At 34.1% G+C, this 22,648-nt stretch overlaps 3 protein-coding genes across 9 annotated transcripts; all 3 read left to right on the forward strand.

Annotated features, from left to right (window-relative positions):
* The first annotated feature begins 4,377 nt into the window (after positions 1–4,377).
* On the forward strand, positions 4,378–7,664 carry LOC146911717 (plant/protein). 7 transcript variants are annotated; one of them, XM_085726647.1, is made up of 5 exons: positions 4,378–4,645; positions 4,737–5,000; positions 5,312–5,471; positions 6,544–6,755; positions 7,376–7,664. In XM_085726647.1, the coding sequence occupies exons 1-4, from the start codon at positions 4,433–4,435 to the stop codon at positions 6,720–6,722; spliced, it is 816 nt and encodes a 271-aa protein (XP_085582773.1). In that variant the 5' UTR covers positions 4,378–4,432; the 3' UTR covers positions 6,723–6,755; positions 7,376–7,664. The 7 variants fall into 7 exon arrangements, with proteins under 7 accessions (XP_085582773.1, XP_085582772.1, XP_085582777.1 ...); XM_085726646.1 differs by having other exon boundaries at positions 7,388–7,664; XM_085726651.1 differs by having other exon boundaries at positions 6,544–6,743.
* A 1,170-nt stretch (positions 7,665–8,834) lies between these two features.
* LOC146911718 (uncharacterized) lies at positions 8,835–10,310 on the forward strand. Its single transcript, XM_085726653.1, has one exon. It carries the CDS (start codon positions 8,886–8,888, stop codon positions 9,450–9,452), a length of 567 nt encoding a protein of 188 aa, XP_085582779.1. The 5' UTR covers positions 8,835–8,885; the 3' UTR covers positions 9,453–10,310.
* An 8,985-nt stretch (positions 10,311–19,295) lies between these two features.
* On the forward strand, positions 19,296–21,499 carry LOC146911719 (cytochrome b5-like). Its single transcript, XM_085726654.1, has 3 exons — positions 19,296–19,493; positions 20,859–20,925; positions 21,036–21,499. Exons 1-3 carry the CDS (start codon positions 19,404–19,406, stop codon positions 21,311–21,313), a joined length of 435 nt encoding a protein of 144 aa, XP_085582780.1. The 5' UTR covers positions 19,296–19,403; the 3' UTR covers positions 21,314–21,499.
* The last annotated feature ends 1,149 nt before the right edge of the window (positions 21,500–22,648 follow it).

The following is a 22,648-nucleotide window of genomic DNA, read 5'->3' on the forward strand; positions in this document are numbered from 1 at the left end:
GTTATAAGTCAGCCCAACTTTTGTGGCTTGACATCTTTGATCTTTCCCATTGTAATCCATACCCTTTCTTTTGTGTATTTTGATGGTGTTTAATAAGATGATTATTTCTTATAACCCATTTGAGTTGATTCTTCACATGGTGCTAATTTTTGTGGGTTAATCTATGTAGAGTTTTGCACTGACTTAAATACCACTTGCAAGTGGACGATGAAATTTGACCAATCAGATTAGTCGATCTTAAAACTGAATATTGAATTATTATTTTTAAAAATGGTATTTTCTCATAAAAGAGAAACAAAAATTTAAAAAATAACTAAGAATAGTTTAGTCTAATTTAAAATTTGCAACTTTTAAACTTTTCATAGACTAAGGAACTAAATTACAAACTTTTTTTGCTGCAAAATAAGTATCTTACTAAAGAACTCTTTAATCTCTATTAATACGGGACCTATTTTTTTTAATAAATACGCATGTCTTATTTTTACTCATATTTAATACAATTTTTTTTTTATAATTTATATAATTGGTCTATATTTTTATTAATATATCAATACAAAGATCTATTTAATTTTGTAATTTTTACATGGTTGCAACTTGCATCTCAAAAAAAAAAAAAAAGTGTAACGCGCTCATCCGTGCGTACCCACGGGTATCATGCTAGTTTTGACATATAATCTTCGACATTCCACAATGACAGCAGTAGACATGGCAACAAAACTCATAACCACGGGTATCCGTCCGAACTAAACCTAATTTGACGGGTTTTTTCCGCTTTGACTTAGTTTGGATACGGGTTTGGGTTTTCACCGATTTTATAACACGGGTACGGGACGGGTAACGGGGGTATAGGTACCCACCTTGAACCCATACCCAAACCCATCCCGAATGTAGAAAATTAATTTATTACCTCTTTTATATAAATAGAAACATAAACCCTAAATTATTTCACTAACACAATCAGAGTCTCAGTCTTTCAGATGACACTCATTTATCATAGTTCTCTCTTTTCTCCTTCCATAACTCACACTCTCGACCTCTCTCTTCTCCTTCACCATAGTCATCGATCACCATCATCTTTTTGCTGGATAATGCATTACAATATTGCATCCGGGGATGTAAAATACTTTGATTTTTATTTAAAAAAATTATCCACTGCGGGGATGGGGATGGGGCGGGGATACCCGAACCCGTCGGGGACAGGGATGAGATCTGATTTCTCATTCCCGCTGGATATGGGTAGGGTAACATGTAAGTGTATAAGAGTAGGGTATGGGGACGAAAAAGGTAAAACTTGTTCCCACCCTTCCCCATTGCCATGCCCAGACAGTAGAGTTGACAATTGGACTCATGCCCGATGGGTATCCGCAAAAAATACCCACAATGGATAGTGTAAAACTCCGCTTTCATTGGTCTGAGCTTGGGTCTGGGTATTACCCGCAAATTTAAATAGGTATGGGTACGGGTAAGGGTACTATATTACAACATCTGTTAACTCCATAGAACGGGGTATGTTCGACGTTGTGTGGCAAAGGCAAGTCCCTCTTAAGGTCTCTGTGTTTACTTGGAGGCTCCTTCGTCAACGACTTCCAACTCGAGATAACCTTCTTCGTATGGGAATTATTCATCAGGATGGCACTTTTTGCATTGGGGGGTGCGGCTGTTCTGAGACTGCAGCTCATCTCATTCTTCAATGTGACGTCTTCGGTTCAGTGTAGCACTATGTTTATCGGTGGGTAGGCATTTCTTTTATTGCTCCAGCTACAATAGGCGACCACTTTCAACAATTTGATCAGTTGGCAGGTTTGTCGAGGTCTACTCATTCTTTTATGACATTAATCTGGCATGCTTGTGTTTGGGTTATATGGAAGGAAAGAAATAACAGGATTTTTCAGCAAAAGTTATTGACTTCGGATCGTTTAGCAGAAATGGTCAAGATTATGTCTTTTAATTGGCTTAAGGCAAATATGCCCAGCTTTGCCTTCAGTTATAATGACTGGGGACACCATCCTTTATTATGCATGGGTGTGCTGGTGTAGCTTTTTGTCTATGTTCTTCTGTTATTCGTTTTATTTTTTGAAGTAAGACTGTAACTAAACTCTGTTTATGTTGGGTGTTCTCTTTTGCACATCTTGTGCGAGATGAATCACCTTTGGAAATTTAATATATTCCATTTTGGCTTGTTCAAAAAAAAAAGGTACTATATTGTTCAGCCCCGCAACCCGCATATACGTATTTACATAATATGATAAATAATTTATTTATTTTCGGTTAATAATTAATTTTTTTTTGGTAGATAGATGAAATGGTAAAGTCATTATAAACTCACACACACTAGTGGAGGTACCGGTGTTCGAACCCCGGTCATGGCGTCCGGCCTAACAATTTCGGCATTTTGCCAGTTGAGCTAGGACTTGTGGACCGGTTAATAATTAATTTATTTATTTAACTATTTAAGCTTAAACCTAAACCTAAAGACTACTTAATACAATAACCGGCCCCTCCTGCTGGTATACAATTTTTGAAGGATAATTTGGATGTTTTTATTTTGTTAAATACTACAATTCATATTATTTTATGAATTGATTTAAAATATTTTGAACCATAATTTTATTTCGATTCTGATATTTTTATTGTCTTTTCACAGTTAAAGTGCGGGTAATGGGTGCGGGTATGGACACTAAGGTGCCCATAGAGTATGGGGAAGGGCACTAAAGTTGTTGCACACGAGGGTACGAGTTCGAGTACGGATAAGGGCACTGTAGTACCTTACCCGTAGGATAGAGTATAGACGTTGGATCTAATGTGAGAGAAAAAGCATCCAAGCAAGGAGAAAAAATAATATAATTAAACTAGAAAACTGTAACGATGTATGATGTAAATATTTTCATGTTTTACTTCAACCATCTTTTTCTCTCTTCTTATTGGTCAAAAGAGAGAGAGAGAGAGAGAGAGAGAGAGAGAGAGAGAGAGAGAGAGAGAGAGAGAGAGAGAGAGAGAGAGAGAGAGAGAGAGAGAGAGAGAGAGAGAGAGAGAGAGAGAGAGCATAATATGAGTATAAAAGAGAAAGTTGCACAAAAATTGTCACATAGTTGTTGTACAAATATCATTTCTCTAAAGAAGAATATAATATAGAAAATGAGTTTGTCACTCAAATTTTGTTTAGCTTAAACTCAATAATCGTTTTAGTTTGGTGTTTGACTCGAGTATGACATGAACATATTTTTAATTTTGATCTCGACCTGCTTTGAGTGTTTGAATGACTTGGTTCGAAAATCACATAATAAGAACGATACTTGTTTAAAAAATTGACAAAATAGGTTACGTAATGAAAATTTTCATTTTGATCCAAAATAAAATTAATAATATTAAAATAGTTACAAAACAAATTTTCTAAAATTACAAATATCTAAATATTATAAGTATATCAAATTTGTTTAAGCCCTAGATATAGTTTTTATTTTTTGAAAGGAAGCCCTAGATATAGTCATCAAAAACCTTGGAATAAAGATTTAGGCTATGGTATAGAGTTAAGTTTTGGGATTAAAGCAGTCAAGTCATGCCGGATGAATTGTAAGTTACCTCCCAGGCACCCGAAAGCAAAATGGACAAGGAGCAGGGTTCGAAGAACGAGAAGAGCTAGTCGAATAAAAATATAAGAGTTTTAACTTTAGGGATTGTGAGTTTCAAAAGAAGAAGGAGGGGATGGACGAATTTTGAGAAAAAACTTGGGAGAAAAAAAAAAAAGAGAGAGAAGGAAGGATAGTCTGTCAGCTTAAAAGAGTGATTTATTTTCCTTCATAAAATGAAAATTTCTCTAATATGGAAGAATTCATAAAATATGCTGGAGGATTTAGGAAGCTTAGATAAATTTGCTAAATTTTTTTAAATGTTTTCGTAATGCTCACATAATTTTAAAAAAGTATTATGATAAGCATACTTTTCGCATGAACTACAAAAACATTCTCTTAAGCGACATGGTACACTGAGGTTTCGCAATTGTTCTTGCACCAAGGTTCTTTATGTTACATTTCATGTTTGTGCATACGGCGATTTTCGTTCAAATTACGAGATATCAACGAGTAACAATTCATCATATCTCACACTAGAGATGAATGATTTATTATTGAGTTTATGAATTTGAACTATTACTTCTAATTTCTAAATGAAGACATTTAAGTAAAAGATTAAAATATTCTAGTTTCAAATATTTTGGATTTTAGAATTTAAATTTAATCTTTAAAAAAAAAAATTAAATTTAAAGAAGATAAAAAGGGTGAAAATAAATAGATGAATATAATTTGTAAACATGAAGACCTTATCTCCAGTAAAAAAACATATGGACCTTATCTTTTTGAGGTAGGAAGGATCTTCAACCTCAACCTCTTCCTGACTGTGAACCCCGTATGCAGAGGCAGAGGCAGAGACAGAGAGTATGGCCTCCACACTCAGTCTTGTCAAGCTTCCCATTCTTTCAAGCATCAAGACACGCCAATCAACCTCAAAACATGTTGTTCCACTTCCATCCAAATTCAATATTGTCCCTCCCACCCCACTAAAGTTTTCATTAGATCATCAAATTAATATCAAACAAACTTCTCTTCTATCCCTCACAGCAATCACATTTCCATTCTTATTGGATACCAAGGCAAGCAAGCAAGCAAGCATCCTATTCTTTCATCCATATCTTTACTCTTTTGTTTTCTAACCAATCCATGATATGAATGTTGTTGAAACAGGATGCACTTGCTGTTGGTGGAGAGTTTGGGATATTTGAAGGAAGAACATTTGCTCTCATTCACCCCATTGTGTTGGGTGGTTTGTTCTTCTATACTCTATATGCTGGCTATTTGGGGTGGCAATGGCGCCGAGTTAGGACTATTCAAAATGATATTAATGAGCTCAAGAAACAACTCAAACCTGCACCGGTCGCCCCTGATGGTAAAGCACTTGAAATTTCACCGCCATCACCTGTTGAACTTGAAATCCAGAAACTTACTGAGGTAAGCAGTAGTATGTAGTACCCTTTATGTATTATTGCATGCTTCTTGGTGGTGATATATATATATATTATTATTTTTTTGTGATGTAAGGACTTTTCGGATTAAGTAATGGACACTGATTTTTATCATTAGATGAGCAATTTAGCTTATGTGTTATTTGAATCATTAGTACAAGCCTTCTTATCAGTGGTAGTTTCATTAACTATGGTATCCTGGATTTTAATACTAAGTTTGTAATTAGTGAGAGGAACTATACATAAAATGCTGAATCTGATGAGTACCTAATTTGTTGGTTGGTTACTGATATTCAGGAGAGGAAAGAGCTTATCAAAGGTTCATACAGGGATAAACACTTTAATGCTGGATCCATACTTCTAGGATTTGGTGTCTTTGAGGCTGTTGGTGGAGGACTCAACACATGGTTAAGGACAGGAAAGCTATTTCCAGGTCCACATTTATTTGCAGGAGCAGGTAAACACTAAATTCCCATTTGATTCAAGAGCAAATTACACTTACCTCCCTTGATGCATTTTTAAACAGCACAAACACCCCCTCTGTTTTCTAAATGTACTTACCTCCATTTACAGGTAACACCTTTTTGCTTCTGTTAAATAAAACTAAATCCCTAAATTTATACCCTGTCATCTTGTAAAAATGTCTTCGTCCCAAAGTGCCACGGTCACCATTGGCCGTACTTAATCTAGAAGGAGCTTCCCAAGAGTTTGAAACCGACAGGTAGAATGTTCGTCAAAGCCTTGAACGTTTGAACAAATTGTACAGAAACAGATTGAAAATCAACACAAACTTGTTAAATCTTAAGGCACAAAATAGCACATAGATGAACTTATTAGTGGGTTGGCAAAGCAATCCATGTTACTTAAAACTCCCAACCTTCACTTTACTACTTTGATGCCTTAAACCTGAGAGAAAGTTCTTCTTAATATCCATAACTTGACTAAACAAGGGGGTTAGCAAAGCAACCCATTCAGAAAAGTGATAATCAATTCAAAAACTTCAAGCCATGTGCACGGAAGTATCAAAACCTTTCTCTGTGTGCGCCAAAGTGGGGGTTATGATTGTGAATTGAGAGAGATTACAGGGGATTAACGGTGTTAGAGGAAAAGGGAGGTTAATGTCACATTGAGAGAAAAATAAGGGAGGTTCGCATGTACTTAAGAATTAGAGGGGGTGTTTGTGCTATTTTGAAAGATCTCAGATGAGGTCGATGTAATGGAAAGTAGTTACGGTAAAGCAATTTTTTCAAATAGTAGTAGCTATAGCGTAACCGAATTTTAAGTAACCCCTATTGTTCAGAGATACTCGATTTAGTACAAAGTGTTGTCAAATAGTGGCAATAACAATGCTATAGCGGTGTAGTGTACCAACAAACTAATATTTTATGTGATCCGGGATTGCCAATTTTGGGATAAAGATAAGAAATATATTCAATCTGACGAAGTTGGGAATCTTTGTAGCTCTCTGAGTTGGGAATTGTATTGGTTTTAAAGAAAATTGATAACACTTGGATAATTTTTCCCTACAGGCATTACCGTCTTATGGGCACTGGCAGCAGCTCTAGTACCACCGATGCAGAAAGGCAGTGAAACAGCCAGAAATCTTCACATTGCTCTGAATACATTGAATGTTCTTCTCTTTGTGTGGCAGATTCCCACTGGACTTGATATTGTATGGAAAGTGTTTGAGTTCACAAAATGGCCTTGAATGTATGATTCTCATATGTAAGTAAGTTCCCAGGTATTTTACTTTCAAATCAGTATTTGGCAATATCAATAAATGCAAAATTTGCTATTCTGCATTTTCCTTTGACCTCGTAACATAATGCGTGTCAGTCAAGTATTGCATAATTGTATTACACCATTCTTTTGTATAATGTAGTAAATAAAAATGTTCTTACGTTCAAATTATTACATAAAGGAATGGTGCTAGCACCTTGTCATTTGGTAGGCAATTGTTTAGAAATATTGTTGGAACTTATCAGAATTTAGATTAAATCAAGCAAGGTCAAATATTCTATAGGTATATACTTCAGATGCAGCTCAAATTGAAAGTCACTGAAACTATGTTGAAAATTTGAAGGAAAGATATGTCATATAAAGCTACATGATTTTGCATGTAGGATATGTTTTAGACGTAAATAAAGGAAAGTTAAACTCAATAACCTTACTAAAAGAAGCTGGACAATGTAATAATATGCATGCATGTATTATGTATGAGGATTCGGTTGAGTAAGATGAATATTAACCCAAACCCATCTCCGACTCTATATCTCAAACAAAGAAATATGATCCACTTCAACTTTGTTTTAATTTCTTTCATGAAACAAGGCTAGACACGACCTTAATAACTTGGTTTAGGTTTGATTAAAGGGACATCATGGATCCGGGTCGAGTTCAATGATAGAGATGAGACGGATTGTGTGCATCCCCTGTTTTAAGGCTTGCCTCTTGTTGTGTACATTTGAGTAAGAAATGTTGAACAAGAATGACCCAACCTCATTAATGTATCTTGGAAGAGAGTATTTGCAAACTTTCCTTCTTTACTTAGCTCTCAGTTGTAACCTTAGATATTTTCCGTTGATCACAAACTTGCTGTTATGATCTCTGTTAATCAAAAGATAAAAATGCATCATATATATTCATGGAATTCCTGAGTTTGTGGTATTCTAAATTTTATTTTATTTTTTTCTGAAAGAAAATGTAAAAATGCAATTTCAAAGTTAAGATGTGAGGTGCCTATTTTTTTTAATAGGAAAAAGTTGGTATGTTAGTATTTTCTTCTTCACTAGGGTTTGAGTCTCGGTTCTTCAGCTCTAGTCTCAATCATTGTCTCAATCATAAATAAATAAATACAATAAAAGAAAAAAAGATGCACCATTGAAATATAAAGATGGATGTTTTGATACAAATTGAACCATAATTTTATATGTACTAGTGACCAATAAAGAAACAAATTGATGCCAACCAAAGACAAGAAATAAGTTCCCATTATGGGATATGTTCTTTTCTTCTGTATCGCTGAAATTAGGATAGTTTGCATCATTGGGACCTCTTTTACGTACGTTAAGTCCCATGAACTGAAGCATCTTAAAAAGAACGAAAGCGAGGAAAAGGGGAAACAGAAGAAAGCATCGGTACCTCACTACCTCACCAAGCAAAGTCAATAGGAAGAACAACATTAAATAAAGATAAAGTCATGTACGAGTGTATCTAATCTCTCACATTATCAATATTTTAAGATAATAATATGACATTTTCCTTTAAACTATTGGATCTGTTATCAAATATATCCACGACGACATTATTCACTTCACGTCGAATTTATCCTCCACATTATGAACATAATATCATTACAGTCCTTACAAATATATGATTAATATTTTGCAATTTTAAAGATAATGTGAGGACTATATATATTGATACCGTCTTACAATTCTAAATACTAAATTAGGTATTTGCTCACACAAGTTTGATCCTTAAAGAAGCAAGACAGGTTTTTCAATTCAAGTAGATGTATTTGTGACAATAGAAGTTATAAACACCGTGGGTTCCAAAACAAAATTCAACTTAAATTACTCCAATGAGATACCAATCTTACTTTGTGAGCTTGTGTCAGCTGGAAGTGCCAATTGAATCCGATGCTTTCCCCATTTCTTTAATTTTATACGGGTCATCTCTCCAATTCATGGTCTATTCTATTCACCTTTTTTCTTTTCCTACCTGCGACAACTTGTGTTTTAGACTCATCATTTTTCTTCTTTTCTCCTATGAGGTGAAAACGGTTCTATAAATAAAACACAGCCTCTCCCATATTTTTGTGTCTCCTTCATATTTCATTTTCAACTTCTCTTCACAAATTTTTAACACCATGGCTAACCCACCCCCGGTTCGTCCATGGTTCCGCTTAACCTCCATTCGCCCCGCACCTGCACCCACACCCACACCAGCACCAGCACCTGCACCCCCACCTGCACCTGCACCTGAACCACGCCCTACTATGTCTCTACCCACATTTAGGACTGCTTCAGCACCCCCATCACCCCATAATCAGACTCAACCTCAAGAAAAGAAAACAGAACAAACACCTTCATCTCCACCTCATAGGGTTGTGTTTCCTAATTCTTCTTCATCATCTTCCATGCCATCTTCTCCTATTCAAAAGACAACACAATATTCAAGCAGTTCTTCCCCGGAGAAAACTACACCCAACACTTCTCGTGTTCCGGTTCCCACTCAATCTCCAAAGACTATTAAACCGAACGTTCGTAGCCCAATGCATTCACCAAATGCCAGATCCACTAATTCACCACCCTCTCCTTTGACACTCCCACCTTCACAATTCAAAACTCGTGAAGAACATTCTAATAAGATACCAGTGGAGGCAGAGCCAAAAGCAGTGCTAGTTCAGAAAACTGTTGACGTGCCTAAGCCATGACACAATGGTAATGGTGAATTGCATAAGGAGAATCAAAATCACAGCAATGGTGAATTCCATAGGCAGACTCAAAATCACAGCAATTCTTCTCATCATGGAAAACACATTACTGTGAAAGGAAGAGAAACCAGCAAGGAGAAAAAGTTTTTAGATTCTGAGGACTCTGGCATGAGAGTGATAACAATTGCAGGGGAAAACAGAGGAGCTTATATGGAACTAGTTCAATCCCAAAAGAAACACCAACCCAATTATCTTCACAAGAAGGGGAACTCAATCAAAGATGATGGTGGTGAATCAGAGAGTTCAAGTGCTGCTGATGAAGGAAAAATAAACAAGAAAGATAAGAATAACAAAGGAAGAACAAAATCTTCAATTCCAGTGGCTGCATACATGAACAGCAATGTACAGTGTGTCAATAACTCTCTACTGTATCACGCTTCTTGCTCCCATCATGATCCAGGAGTGCGTCTTTCTCTCTCAAAGAAGCCATTTGGTGAAGGCTACCATGTGAAGGAACATGTTGATGATCGCAATATTTGATTCGAAGATAGTGTTTGAATTGATTGTACGTAGTTGGTTCTTTCTGTTTCTGGCTTATGGTATGGGGAATAAAGGTTGAAGATTCTCCCCACTTCATTAGTGGAAAATAAATGTATGGACTCATGCATGCATGCATGCATGCATGACTTTAACCGGATGCTACCTTAGTTTTCTATTAAGAGGGGGATGGTGGTTTGTGATATATGGTTCATATATACTCCTTATTTGTTTATTGAAATAGTGATGTTTTGAAATAAATTTGTAACTCCAATAATGTTGTTACTTAATTAAAATATGTTTGTTCTGATTGAAAAAAAATTGTGTTTTGTTCAAGTTGATGTAATATTATTCAAATACTATGGGACTTAAGCCTTTATTCCTTACCTATCATTTTTAGCATATTAATATTCCAGACTCATTTTAGCGACCTTTCATTTAGGCCAACATATGCTTGGGTAGCCTAGCCAGCAAATTTTTTTTTTTTTGATTAAATTAAACGAAAAAAAACAGGAACAGAAAGTAAGATAAACTATGGTATGTAACAGCTGTGCTATTTATCCCGACACAGTTAATCCCGAAAGCTTCCCGAACAGCTAGCAGCCGTTGGATTGGTATTTTTTATAGGAATACATGGGTGCTTGAAAAAAGGAAGTGGTGCCCACATATTAATTTACACCATAGTGAAATGTCGGGATGCTTTTTCTCGGGAACTCTAGCATTTTTCGGCTGGTATGTAATTGGTGGTATAAAGGTAGAATGAATTGGAGTGAATGGGAAAACATAATTTTTTTTAAAAGGAAATGTTAACTGGTGCCCCGGGCACGACCTTATATGATAACTTTTTATTAAGACTTGTGTAATCAGTACATAAAAAATTAAAAAACTTTAACATTTTTAAAAAATAATTACTTAATTTAAAATACTTAAAGAGTGTTTCAGAGACACTCGTTAATAAAACCATTTATTAAAATACAACTAGATTGTTCTTGTAAAAAAAAAAAAAAAATCAACTATATTTTTTATTCCATTCGACTTCATTCTTTGAGTAACAATTCTCTTCATTTCCTAAACGAAATGAAGAACTCTTTTACTAAGTTCCGTTCATAAAAAAAAAAAAAAAAACTCTTTTACTAAGTTCTGATATAAAGACATATTTTACAATATTGTCCTTCGGAAAAAAATGTGTTACAAATTTACAGAAAAATAAATCTTAAACTATGTTTTATTTTATACTTTGGGTGAAGAACAATATTATCTACTAACAATATATAAAAGTTGAAGTATAGCAAAATTTTATAATTGTCCTTATTAAAACTCATGATCTCCTTAATTTTAAGTGCATAATGGTCATTTTGCAAAATTTAATTTATTTGTTTTTTAAAAAATTAATTAAGGATAATGCTAACCAATTTCTACGGATAACTATGAAACTAATTTATTTGTTTTTTAAAAAAAATTAATTATGGATAACTATAGAACTAATTTATTTATTATCTACTAACAATATATAAAAGTTGAAGTATAGCAAAATTTTATAATTGTCCTTATTAAAACTCATGATCTCCTTAATTTTAAGTGCATAATGGTCATTTTGCAAAATTTAATTTATTTGTTTTTTAAAAAATTAATTAAGGATAATGCTAACCAATTTCTACGGATAACTATGAAACTAATTTATTTGTTTTTTTAAAAAAATTAATTATGGATAACTATAGAACTAATTTATTTATTTTTTAAAAAATTAGTTACGGATAATTACAGATCTACTAATAATATATACAAATTGAAGTCCAAATAAATTTCATAATTGTTCTTATTAAAACTATCTCCTTAATTCGTCCAACAAATATTGAGTAGTGTTTTGCATATAAAATAAAAATTTCTTCAATAGAAACACTACATAGTTGTTCATAAAGAAAATAATCACTAGTTTCCAATATTTTATCATATTGACTTTCTCATATATGTATATGAAATTTGTTGCAGTAGATATAAACATTTAAAATGTACAACATGAGACGGTGCAAATATTGAAGGGTGTTTTGCATATAAAATAAAAAATTAATTAATAGAAACACTGCATTATTAATGTTGATATTTTGAAAATAGTCATGAGTTAATTTTTAAAATTTTATCATATCAACTATCACATATCGGTACATAAAAATTTTCTTATGCATATATAAGAATAAAAAATCCTCAATGAGTGCGGTTTAAACATTTAACGATGTTTAAATATAAAATAAAAAACTATTTAATAGACATGCTACATTAATGTTCATATTTTGAAAATAGTCATGAGTTTTCAAAACTTTATCATATCAACTTTCTCATATATGTATATAAAAATTTGATTATGCATATATAAACATTTAAAATCTTCAACAGGAGACGGTGCAAACATTGAACGGTGATTTGCATATAAAATAAAAATTTAATTAATAGAAACACTGCATTAATGTTGATATTTTGAAAATAGTCATGAGTTTTCAAAATTTTATCATATCTATTATCACATATCGGTACATAAAAATTTTCTTCTGCATATATAAGAAAATAAAATCCTCAATGAGTGCGGTTTAAAGATTTAACGATGTTTTAAATATAAAATAAAAAATTATTTAATAGACACGCTACATTATTGTTGATATTTTGAAAATAGTCAAGTGTTTTTAAAACTTTATCATATCAACTTTCTCAAGGACGCAAGCAGGTGAGATTGCAATAATTTCATATATAACGATCAAACATATTAACCTGTCAGCGATTGCGATTTCAATTCCTTGAGGGGTGATCGATCAATGCTATGGAGTCTGAATTAGTTGGCTTTCTACGATAGATTGTTGGCTTCAAATTCTTGCCACAATCGATACAACAACAAATTGGTTTTCTAATTAATATTTTCTCAATTTTTTTACGGTAAGGGTTTCTCTCTCCCTCTAGTTTGTATCATGTTGCTCCATGAATTGGATGCTTGTGCTTGATTTGCTTGCTGCCTATAAGTGTTGATTTGGTGGCTGCTTATGTTTCTTATGATTGGTGGCATTTATTTATGTTGCAGAGGTCTTATATTTTTTTTATTAAATACGGTTTTTCTCTCCTTGTTGTGAGAGCTTTGATTTTTCTCTCTTTATTGTGAGAGTTTTGATTTTTCTCTCCTCACTGTGAGAGTTTTGATTTTTCTCTCGTTGTGAGAGATTTTTCTCCCCTTATTGTGAGAGTTTTGATTTTTCTCTCCTCGCTGTGAGAGTTTTGATTTTTCTCTCGTTGTGAGAGGACACGCTACAATATATGTTTTACCATGAATTTTGAAGATCTTACTATTTTGAGCTGGAACATCAGAGGTGCTATTAGTCTTGAGGGTCGCCGACATGCTAAGGAATTGGTAAGAAAACATCATCCTCTCTTTATTTTTATCATGGAAACTCATTGTCCTTTCTCAAAAGCATCACTATTTTGGAATCGTTTAGGTTATGAGATATGTACTCTCTCTGAAGCGGCCGGTCACTCGGGAGGTATTTGGGTGCTGAAAAGTAAAGGTTGTGATTATGATATTACTGTGATAGATGTCTACTTTCAAGCGGTCACCATTTGCATTAAAAAAGCTAATTATAGGTGGTTTTGCTCTGTTATCTATGGTAGCCCTCAACTAGTCAATCGTGAAAAATTATGGAATTATCTTATTTCTATTCGTGAAGATATTTTGAGTCCTTGGGTTATGATAGGAGATTTCAACGAAGTCCTTCATCCCTCTGAGATAAAGGGGGGCATCTTTACAGCTAGACAAGCCGAGAAATTTTCTAATATGATGGAGCAGTGCAATCTTATTGACCTTGGAGCGACTGGTAGTACTTATACTTGGACTCGTAAGGAACGAGGGATTCTAAAGGTTGCTAAAAGGTTGGACAGGGTCCTTGGTGATTGTGCTTGGCGTACTACTTTTCCAGAAGCTTATGTAGAAAACTTGACACAAAATTATTTTGACCATCGCCCTATACTCTTAAGGGGTGTCGGTTTTGTTCCAGCTAAACGTGTGCGACCCTTTCGCTTTCAAGCTGCTTGGCTTACTCATAAAGATTTTCCAGAGGTAGTCTATAAAGCTTGGGATAAAGGTGAACATATTGTACCTGCAAGTCTTGAGCATGTTCGGTTCGATGCAACTACATTCAACAAAGAGGTGTTTGGTGACATTCATAAAAGGAAGGGTACTCTTGCGGAGAAATTAAAGCAGGTGCAACACAAGTTAGAAACGGTTGATTCGACCCACCTCAACATGATTGAAGCATCACTCCAAAAAGAATATAATGATGTTTTGAAACAGGAAGAGATCCTTTGGTACCAAAAGTCGAGGGAGAATTGGGTGAAACTAGGAGACCGTAACACGAGTTTTTTCCATACTCAGACACTAGTGAGGAGAAAGCGCAATAAGATCCAAGGTCTCTTTCTTGAAAATGGTCAATGGAATACCGATGATGTTATCCTCCAAGCAGAAGCCATAAATTACTTTAAACAGTTATTTGAGGTAGATCACTCCACTACTCCAAATACTCTATTGGTTAATGATATACCTCGTTTAAATGAACAATGCAGAGATTCTCTTACAACATCGGTCCTTAAGGAAGAGGTGAGGAGAGCCGTGTTTAGTATGAATTCGTATAAAGTGCCTGGCCCTGATGGCTTCCAACCCATATTTTTCAAACATTTTTGGGGAAGAATTGGTGATGACATATGACATCTTGTGCATGCGGCTTTCAATATGGGTACTATTAACGCTTCAATTGCAGAGACATTAATTGTCCTAATTCCCAAGGAGAGTAATCCACAAAGGTTAAAGAATTTTAGACCCATCAGTCTTTGTAATGTCATTTTTAAGGTAATCACAAAAGTTTTGGTTAGTCGTTTGCGACCGTTTCTTGCCGACCTGATAAGTCCTCTTCAAAGTAGCTTCATCCCCGGTCGAGGTACTACTGATAATGCCATCCTGGCCCAGGAGGTTGTTCATTTCATACATCATTCTCGTGCAAAAAAAGGCTCTATTGTGTTCAAAATTGATCTTGAAAAGGCATATGATAGGCTTAATTGGGACTTCTTGGAACTCACACTCCATGATTTTGGTTTCCCCCCCCGACAACTATATCTCTCATCATGAGTTGTGCTCGATCAAGCAATTTGAGTGTTCTCTGGAATGGTGCTAAAACTGATCATTTTACTCCATCTAGAGGTCTACGCCAAGGCGATCCTTTATCCCCTTACTTGTTTGTCATTTGTATGGAGAAACTATCTCTTAGTATTCAACAGAAAACCCTAAGTGGAATATGGAAACCTATACAGGTATCTAAGGGTGGCCCAAAATTATCTCATATTCTTTTTGCTGATGATGTTATGTTGTTTTGTGAAGCTAGTATTGACCAGGTCAAAGTGGTTATGGATACCTTGGAGGAGTTTTGTTCAGCTTCAGGATTAAGGATTAATACCATAAAGTCCAAAGCTATGTGTTCTAGGATGGTTCAAGGGGAAAGAAAGCGTGAGATATAAGATATTTCAACTATTAAATTTGTGGCGGATTTAGGACACTACCTTGGTTTTCCTCTTGTCAAGGGTCGAGTTTCTCGAGATGTATATAATGGCGTAGTTGACAAAGTTTCAAAAAGACTAGCTACTTGGAAAGGAAATATCTTGAATAAAGCAGGACGAGCATGCCTAGTGAAGTCTGTCACAACAGCAATTCCCGTTTATACCATGCAACTTCACTATCTTCCTACTTATGTTTGCAACAGGTTAGATAAGATGGCAAGGAGTTTTCTTTGGGGGGGTGATGGGAACTCTCGAACTTGGAATCATGTTAATTGGAATATGGTTACAACCCCTCAACGCTTTGGTGGCCTAGGTATTCGTGAAGCTAGACTTACTAATTTAGCTCTGCTTGGTAAGTTAGTGTGGAACATGCTTCATAATAAAGATAAATTGTGGGTGAAAGTTCTTTCTCATAAATACATGGGCAACACGTCTTTATAGATGAACAAGAAACATAATAAACCTTCAATCACTTGGCGTGGTATTCAACATGCCATTACAAATTTTGCTGCAGGGTATGGTTTTCGTGTAGGCTCCGGAGACTCATCGATTTGAAATACTGACTGGACACAACTTGGTCCCCTATGTCAATTGGTTCCATTCGTTAACATCAGCGATTCATTTATGTGTTTGAAGGATGTGTGGGAGGATGGTAGGTGGAACTTACAAGGTCTTGGTACTATGATACTAACCGATATTGTTCGTTATATTCATCAGCTTCCAGCTCCTAACAACTTGGATGTACGACTTCAAGATGCGAGGACTTGGAGGCATGCAAAGAAAGGTGAATATAATTGCTCGAGTGGATATTATTGGCTGCTTCAACAAAATAGAGATTGGAATGTAAATTGTAACATGAATTGGCTTTGGCGCCTTAAAGTACCAGCAAAACTCCAACACTTTCTATGGCTTTGTTTTCATAATGCTCTCCCTATTAATGCCCGTCGGCATCATTGCAACATGGTGGCTTCTCCAAGCTGCAACTATTGCTCTTCACCCATAGAGGATATTCTTCATTGTTTACGAGATTGTCCGCACTCTAAAGAGCTTTGGCTCCGCTTGAATATGGGGCGTTATAATAATTTTTTCTCTGAATTGGATGTCAAGGCTTGGCTTCATGAGATGACAAAAGGTACTTCCTCTATTCTATTTGTTACAAGAGTATGGTATGCTTGGTGTTGGAGAAACAATACTATTTTTGAGGATCAACATTGGCGCATTCAAGATGTGGTGCGAAAGACCTTTTTGTTACATGATGAATGCATTTCTTACTATCCCAATCTCGGTTTGGACCCACACTCATCGCGCCTCTTAGTTCATTGGATCCCCCCCACCGGAAGGTACACTAAAACTCAATATTGATGGTAGCTTTCTAGAAGATTTTGGTTGTTTAGGTGCCGGTGGTGTTGTTCGCAACCACGATGGAGATTGGATAGCTGGTTTTTCTCACTATGAAGCTGGAGGTGATGCGTTATTAGCTGAGTTACGTGCTATCCAGATAGGTCTTGATTTTTGTAGTAATAAAGGGTATGTCAACATTATTTGTGAGAGTGATTGTTTGGAAGCAGTGGACCTGATTATTGCTGATCGTGATCATACCTTGCACACTTATGCTACTGACATCCTTCATATTAGAGATGCTTTACATGGAAATGAGAATACAACATTGGTGCATGTTCTTAGGGAACAAAATATGTGTGCAGACTTTATGGCTAAGGAAGGATCACATGCAAGGTGTTCTTCTCACTGGAACTGCCATCCGCCTGGCATGGAATCTCTCATCCTGAGAGATAAGCTTGGAACTTAATTTCGACTCTCCCTTTTTTTCTTTTTCTTTTTTCCTCGTTACTTTGTAACACTACCAAAATATATATATATATATATATATATAAATTTGTTTATGAAGATATAAACATTTAAAATCTTCAACGGGAGACGGTGCAAACATTGAATGGTGATTTGCATATAAAATAAAAAATTTAATTAATAGAAACACTGCATTAATGCTGATATTTTAAAAACAGTCACGAGTTTTCAAAATTTTATCATAACAACTTTCACATATCGGTATATAAAAAATTTCTTCTGCGTATATATCCATATAAAATGCTCAACGAGTGTCGTTTAAATATTTAACGTCGTTTTAAATATAAAATAAAAATTTATTTAATAGACACACTACCTTGATGTTGATATTTTGAAAATAGTCATGAGTTTTCAAAATTTTATCATATCGACTTTCTCATATATGTATATAAAAATTTGTTTATACAGATATAAGTACATAAAATTTGGAACGGGTGCGGTGCAAACATTGAACAATGTTTTGCATATAAAATAAAAAGTTATTTAATAGAAACAGTACATTAATTTTGATTTTGAAAATAGGCATTAGTTTTTAAAATTTTAATATATTGTCTTTTTCATATATGTATAAAAAATTTGTTTATGCACATATAAGTATATAAAATCTGCAACGGGTGCGGTGCAAACATTGAACAGTCTTTTGCATATCAAATAAAAATTTATTTAATAGAAACACTTCATTAATTTTGATTTTGAAAATAGTCATTAGTTTTTCAAAATTTTATCATATCAACTTTACCATATATCTACATAAAAATTTGTTTTCACATATATAAGCAAATAAAATCAATAACTGGTGTGACTCGAATATTTAACAAATTTTTATATATTCCTTCAAAAAAACAAATTTGTGTATGTACAAAAGGAAAATATTTAATAGAAACATTATATTGATACTCATAACTTTCATTTAATATCTATAAACATTCTACAATATTAAAAATTTAATTATTTTTTATATAACTATCGCAATGTTACGCGACCCGTGCGAAAGCATGGGTCTTTTACTAGTATCTAGCAAAAGTTTTTTCCTGAATCTATCCCGAAACCTTACGTGTCTTTTTCTTAAAGGAAGTCAAAATTTCAACTCTGAGGTTAGGTGGAAAAAACGATAAGCAATGGTATGAATTTTAACCTCGTGAAATTGTCGCTATGTATTTTCTTGCAACCTTTAGCATTTTCCTTTGATGAATAATTTATCATTGGGTGAAATAAGTTCTTGATCCTTATAAATATCTCAAATGTTATTTACTAAAAAAACACTTTTTATGGGATGGAGTGATGAAAAATAAAAATAAAGTAAACAATTTGAAATATTTTCCTACTTAAATTGATTCCACCTAAAAAAAAAATCATTATTAGTTTAATTTGTTTTAGAAGTAATTATTATTAAAGTCAAACATAGTTCATGATCTGGTGAAGTATAAAAAAATCTTTAGAATGATTCTGTAAATTTATTATTTTTGTTATCAAAGTCTAAATAGGTATTTTTAAAATGTAGCATAATATGTAGAAGTTCCATAAAAAATGTAATAATAAAATCTTAAGGAATAATTGTTTTAAATTTATATTATTTAAAAAGTTAATATGTAAATGTGGTCATTTGAAAATATTTATATTGAAGCAACAAAATAAATACATTTTACATATAATATTTGATATTTTAATTAAACAAAAAAATAGTTAACTAAACACAGCATGAAATAATTTCATTCTAAAAATATTATGCATATTCTAATTGAGTAGTTTTATATTTTTTATAGTTGATTTTGTACTTACTCTAAAATAATAATTGGTGGGGTTGTAGATGTTATTTGCACTTTGAAGTTTGTAGTTTGAAGTGGAAAGAATTTGTCTTCAAGTTTGTGCGCTTTTTGTTCCAACCTACACGCTTGGATCTTTGTTTTTCGTGACTGTGACATACATTATTACATACATACATTGTGTGATAGAGGCAGCAGCTAGCAGCAAATGGCTTCTTCAAATGCTAAAACATTTACGTTTGATGAGATCGCCAAACACAACAACAAAACTGATTGCTGGATTATTATCAATGGAAAGGTCCTTCTCTTTCTCTTTCTCTCTTCTTTATCATTTTATTCTCTTGCTTGATTATATGTTTTTTCAATTGCATGTGCATATATAGATCCATCACTGTTTTGGATTCAACAACATTTTATGCAATGAATATGTGTGAGACTTGTTGCATCATTGTAAATTTGTAACACCTCAGATATAGTTGTCAAAGTAGTGGTGAAATTGATTTTATTCATTCTTTAAAGAGATCCAAAACTATTTTGCTGATCATATTCACTCTCTAATTCAACCTGCAAGACTATAACCCATCCATTTATGTGATGTAAGATAATGAGATAATTTAAAATAATTATGATCGGTTTGGTTACACACTTTGAAGGCGTGTCCCTGTGTCCGACATGTATCGTGTCCACACTGACACGACACCGACACCTATGATTACATTTAATTAAATTATGTTATTTTCTCTAAATTTTGTCTGTGTCGACGTGTGTTTGTGTCAGTGTCATGTCGGGTGTATGTGTCTGCGTCCGTGCTTCATAAATACTCGTAATTTTTTTATTGGAATGTGTCATTCATGTCCTTAAATCCTACAATGTCTTCAATCCAATCGAAGACACTGCTGCATAACCTTCTACAACCATTCAGAATGATACTGCTTCTTCCCTTTCCAAAAAAAATGAACCTACTTACTTATGTCTTGTAAATTGAATCATTAGCACCCATTGCTGCTATTTCATTGTTTCAATGTTTATTTTTATACCATCTTAGAGAAAAATGAACCATTAATGATTTGTCTTGGCAATTTTAGGGGTTCTATTGTTATTAGGCATATAGGGCTTTACAGATGCCTCCATCTTGAAGCGCACTAAAGAGAGATTTCTAATTGGAAAATGACTAATAATTTTATCATCCCTTGTTAAACTATATCAGAAGACTGAATGGAATGTCCTCGTGAGCTTAGCTCAGTTGGTTGGGACAATGCATAAAATATGCAAGGTCTAGGGTTCAAACCCCAGCCACTACCAAAAAAAAAACTGAATGGAATGATCATATCATGGTTAACTGAAGTATATAAAAAAATTCATGTTCTAGTGCTAACTGAAGTATATAAAAAAATTCATGTTCTAGTGCTTTGCATTGAATAAAAGAACTGGAATAAAGAAAGTTTAGAAAGAATGAGATACTCGTCCTTTGTTCCTTACCTTGTTTTCTAACTGTAAGAAATATGCGACAGCTTCAAATTGAATATCTTATCACAAAAAGCATGCCACGTCTGATTTCTCTCTACAGTTAATAAGATTCTAAATAAAACTGCAAGCTTTTAGGACTAATGTGCTTATCCATCGACTGATCATACTTAAGATGTGTTCAATTGTTGCGTTGCAGGTGTATGACGTGACCCCATTTTTGGATGATCATCCAGGAGGTGACGAATCTTTAATTTCAACAACCGGTAATTGACTTCTCCTTGTTGGTTGGTTCATAATATATTAGCAATCTAGTGGCAAAAAAAACTATAGCAATATGATTGGTTTATGACAATAAAGTTATGTGTTCTTACAGGGAAGGATGCTACTGTTGATTTTGAAGACGTGGGTCACAGTGACTCTGCAATAGAAATGATGCATAAGTACTTTGTTGGCCATGTCGACACGTCCACCGTTCCAACAAAAGTTGACCACAATTCGCCACCATCTACACAAACACAGGCACAAAGCGTTAGGGATCAATCATCAGGATTTGTTGCAAAGACATTGCAATTCCTGTTGCCTCTACTCATATTGGCCTTTGCGTTTGCTATGCAGCACTACGGAAAAAAGAAACAAGTCAGCGACTCATAAAAGCTGAACTTGAGGCAACAATTATTTTGTGTATGAATCAAATTCATTACTCTGCCCAATACAATGCAGGGCTCTTGATGTACCATGATGTCTTGCTAAACAATCATACTAGATGTTCATTTAGACTCAATTGATTTAACATCTCATATTTTGAAATGGATTTTATAAAGATTATTCATTATCTTATACATTACCCTAAATAGGCTGAGTTTGTCGTCTAAGGCCTTGTTTTATTAATTAATCACCCCATTGATAATCAACAGATGGTTGGCTTCAACCAAGTTCCTAAGGTCAGTTTCATCTTCCAAACCAAAATATTTTATCCTTAAGCTACTGTCACCATCCTAGAGAACACCACTGATCTTTCTGCATTTTCTGATTCACTACATATGTTGTGTACATCTCCGACTTTGTGTTGTTGGCTTTTGCAATCGATCATTCAACATTGCATCTATTTACTAATATGGAAATCACAAACATTAATAACTAGTCACTAATATGAAATGAGTAAATAATCGAATGCAAATTAGTCTAATTTAAGAACCAACTGCAATAGCAATGCCTGGTGCTCTTTCTTAAGAGCATCAAACAGTGAGGCCAAATGGTTATAATTGGCTTGAAATATGTTGCTTTGACTTCCATGGAGCTCTTCTTTTCTAAAATCATATAGCAACCATAGCTCTCTTGCCAATTGTAATTTCTTTACAGGTTCCAGCTTTGACTGTCCTAAATAGATTCTAATGATTTGATGTGTTTGTTGTTGAACCTACTTCTGTTTTTGCTCATCTTTCTCATGGCTGCTGGTTGATTTGTACTGGTGCTGTAAGTTCCTGCCTTTATAGCTTTTTCTGATGAACGAGAATACTCCATGTGATCCAGCATCTTGTATACTGTCTGATACTGAAATGGATCCTCTACATTTGTTTTCTCTAATGTTTTCTAAAGTATCCACATCTCTGCCTTTAAATCTCATTTTTTTTTGTAAATTATATTTCTATTTCTCCTTTAAATCTCATGTTTTCAATGGACTCTCATGTGACATGAGAGGATCCATTCCCATCTCAAACTAAAAAACCCTTGGTAATGTTGTAGGTGAATAATAGGGTAATGAATTATGGGATTTTTTTTTAGAGTGTGTACCTTAAATGTTGGATTTTTGAGTTATGGGAGTTTATGTGGTATTAGTTTTGGCGTTTTCAATGGACATTCCATTTGTAATTTGTTAGAATTTAAGTGAGAATTGTTCGAGCTTTATCTCGATTAGAAATGAGCTAAATAGATAAGTTATTCACTCACATACTCGTTGTCTCAAGGTTTTCAGTTGAGATGGTATTA

Source organism: Medicago sativa, chromosome 7 (genome assembly GCF_051527215.1).
Source record: "Medicago sativa cultivar Bolivia chromosome 7, Bolivia_mono, whole genome shotgun sequence".
Taxonomy (NCBI): Eukaryota; Viridiplantae; Streptophyta; class Magnoliopsida; order Fabales; family Fabaceae; genus Medicago; species Medicago sativa.

Excerpts from the sequence above, each read along its gene's own strand:
- LOC146911717 (XM_085726647.1), top strand. The coding sequence starts at position 4,433 with ATGGCCTCCACACTCAGTCTTGTCAAGCTTCCCATTCTTTCAAGCATC. Across the intron at positions 4,646-4,736 it reads CATTCTTATTGGATACCAAG|GATGCACTTGCTGTTGGTGG; the intron begins GCAAGCAAGCAA and ends TTGTTGAAACAG. Across the intron at positions 5,001-5,311 it reads AAATCCAGAAACTTACTGAG|GAGAGGAAAGAGCTTATCAA; the intron begins GTAAGCAGTAGT and ends ACTGATATTCAG.
- LOC146911718 (XM_085726653.1), top strand. The coding sequence starts at position 8,886 with ATGGCTAACCCACCCCCGGTTCGTCCATGGTTCCGCTTAACCTCCATT.
- LOC146911719 (XM_085726654.1), top strand. The coding sequence starts at position 19,404 with ATGGCTTCTTCAAATGCTAAAACATTTACGTTTGATGAGATCGCCAAA. Across the intron at positions 19,494-20,858 it reads GGATTATTATCAATGGAAAG|GTGTATGACGTGACCCCATT; the intron begins GTCCTTCTCTTT and ends GTTGCGTTGCAG. Across the intron at positions 20,926-21,035 it reads ATCTTTAATTTCAACAACCG|GGAAGGATGCTACTGTTGAT; the intron begins GTAATTGACTTC and ends GTGTTCTTACAG.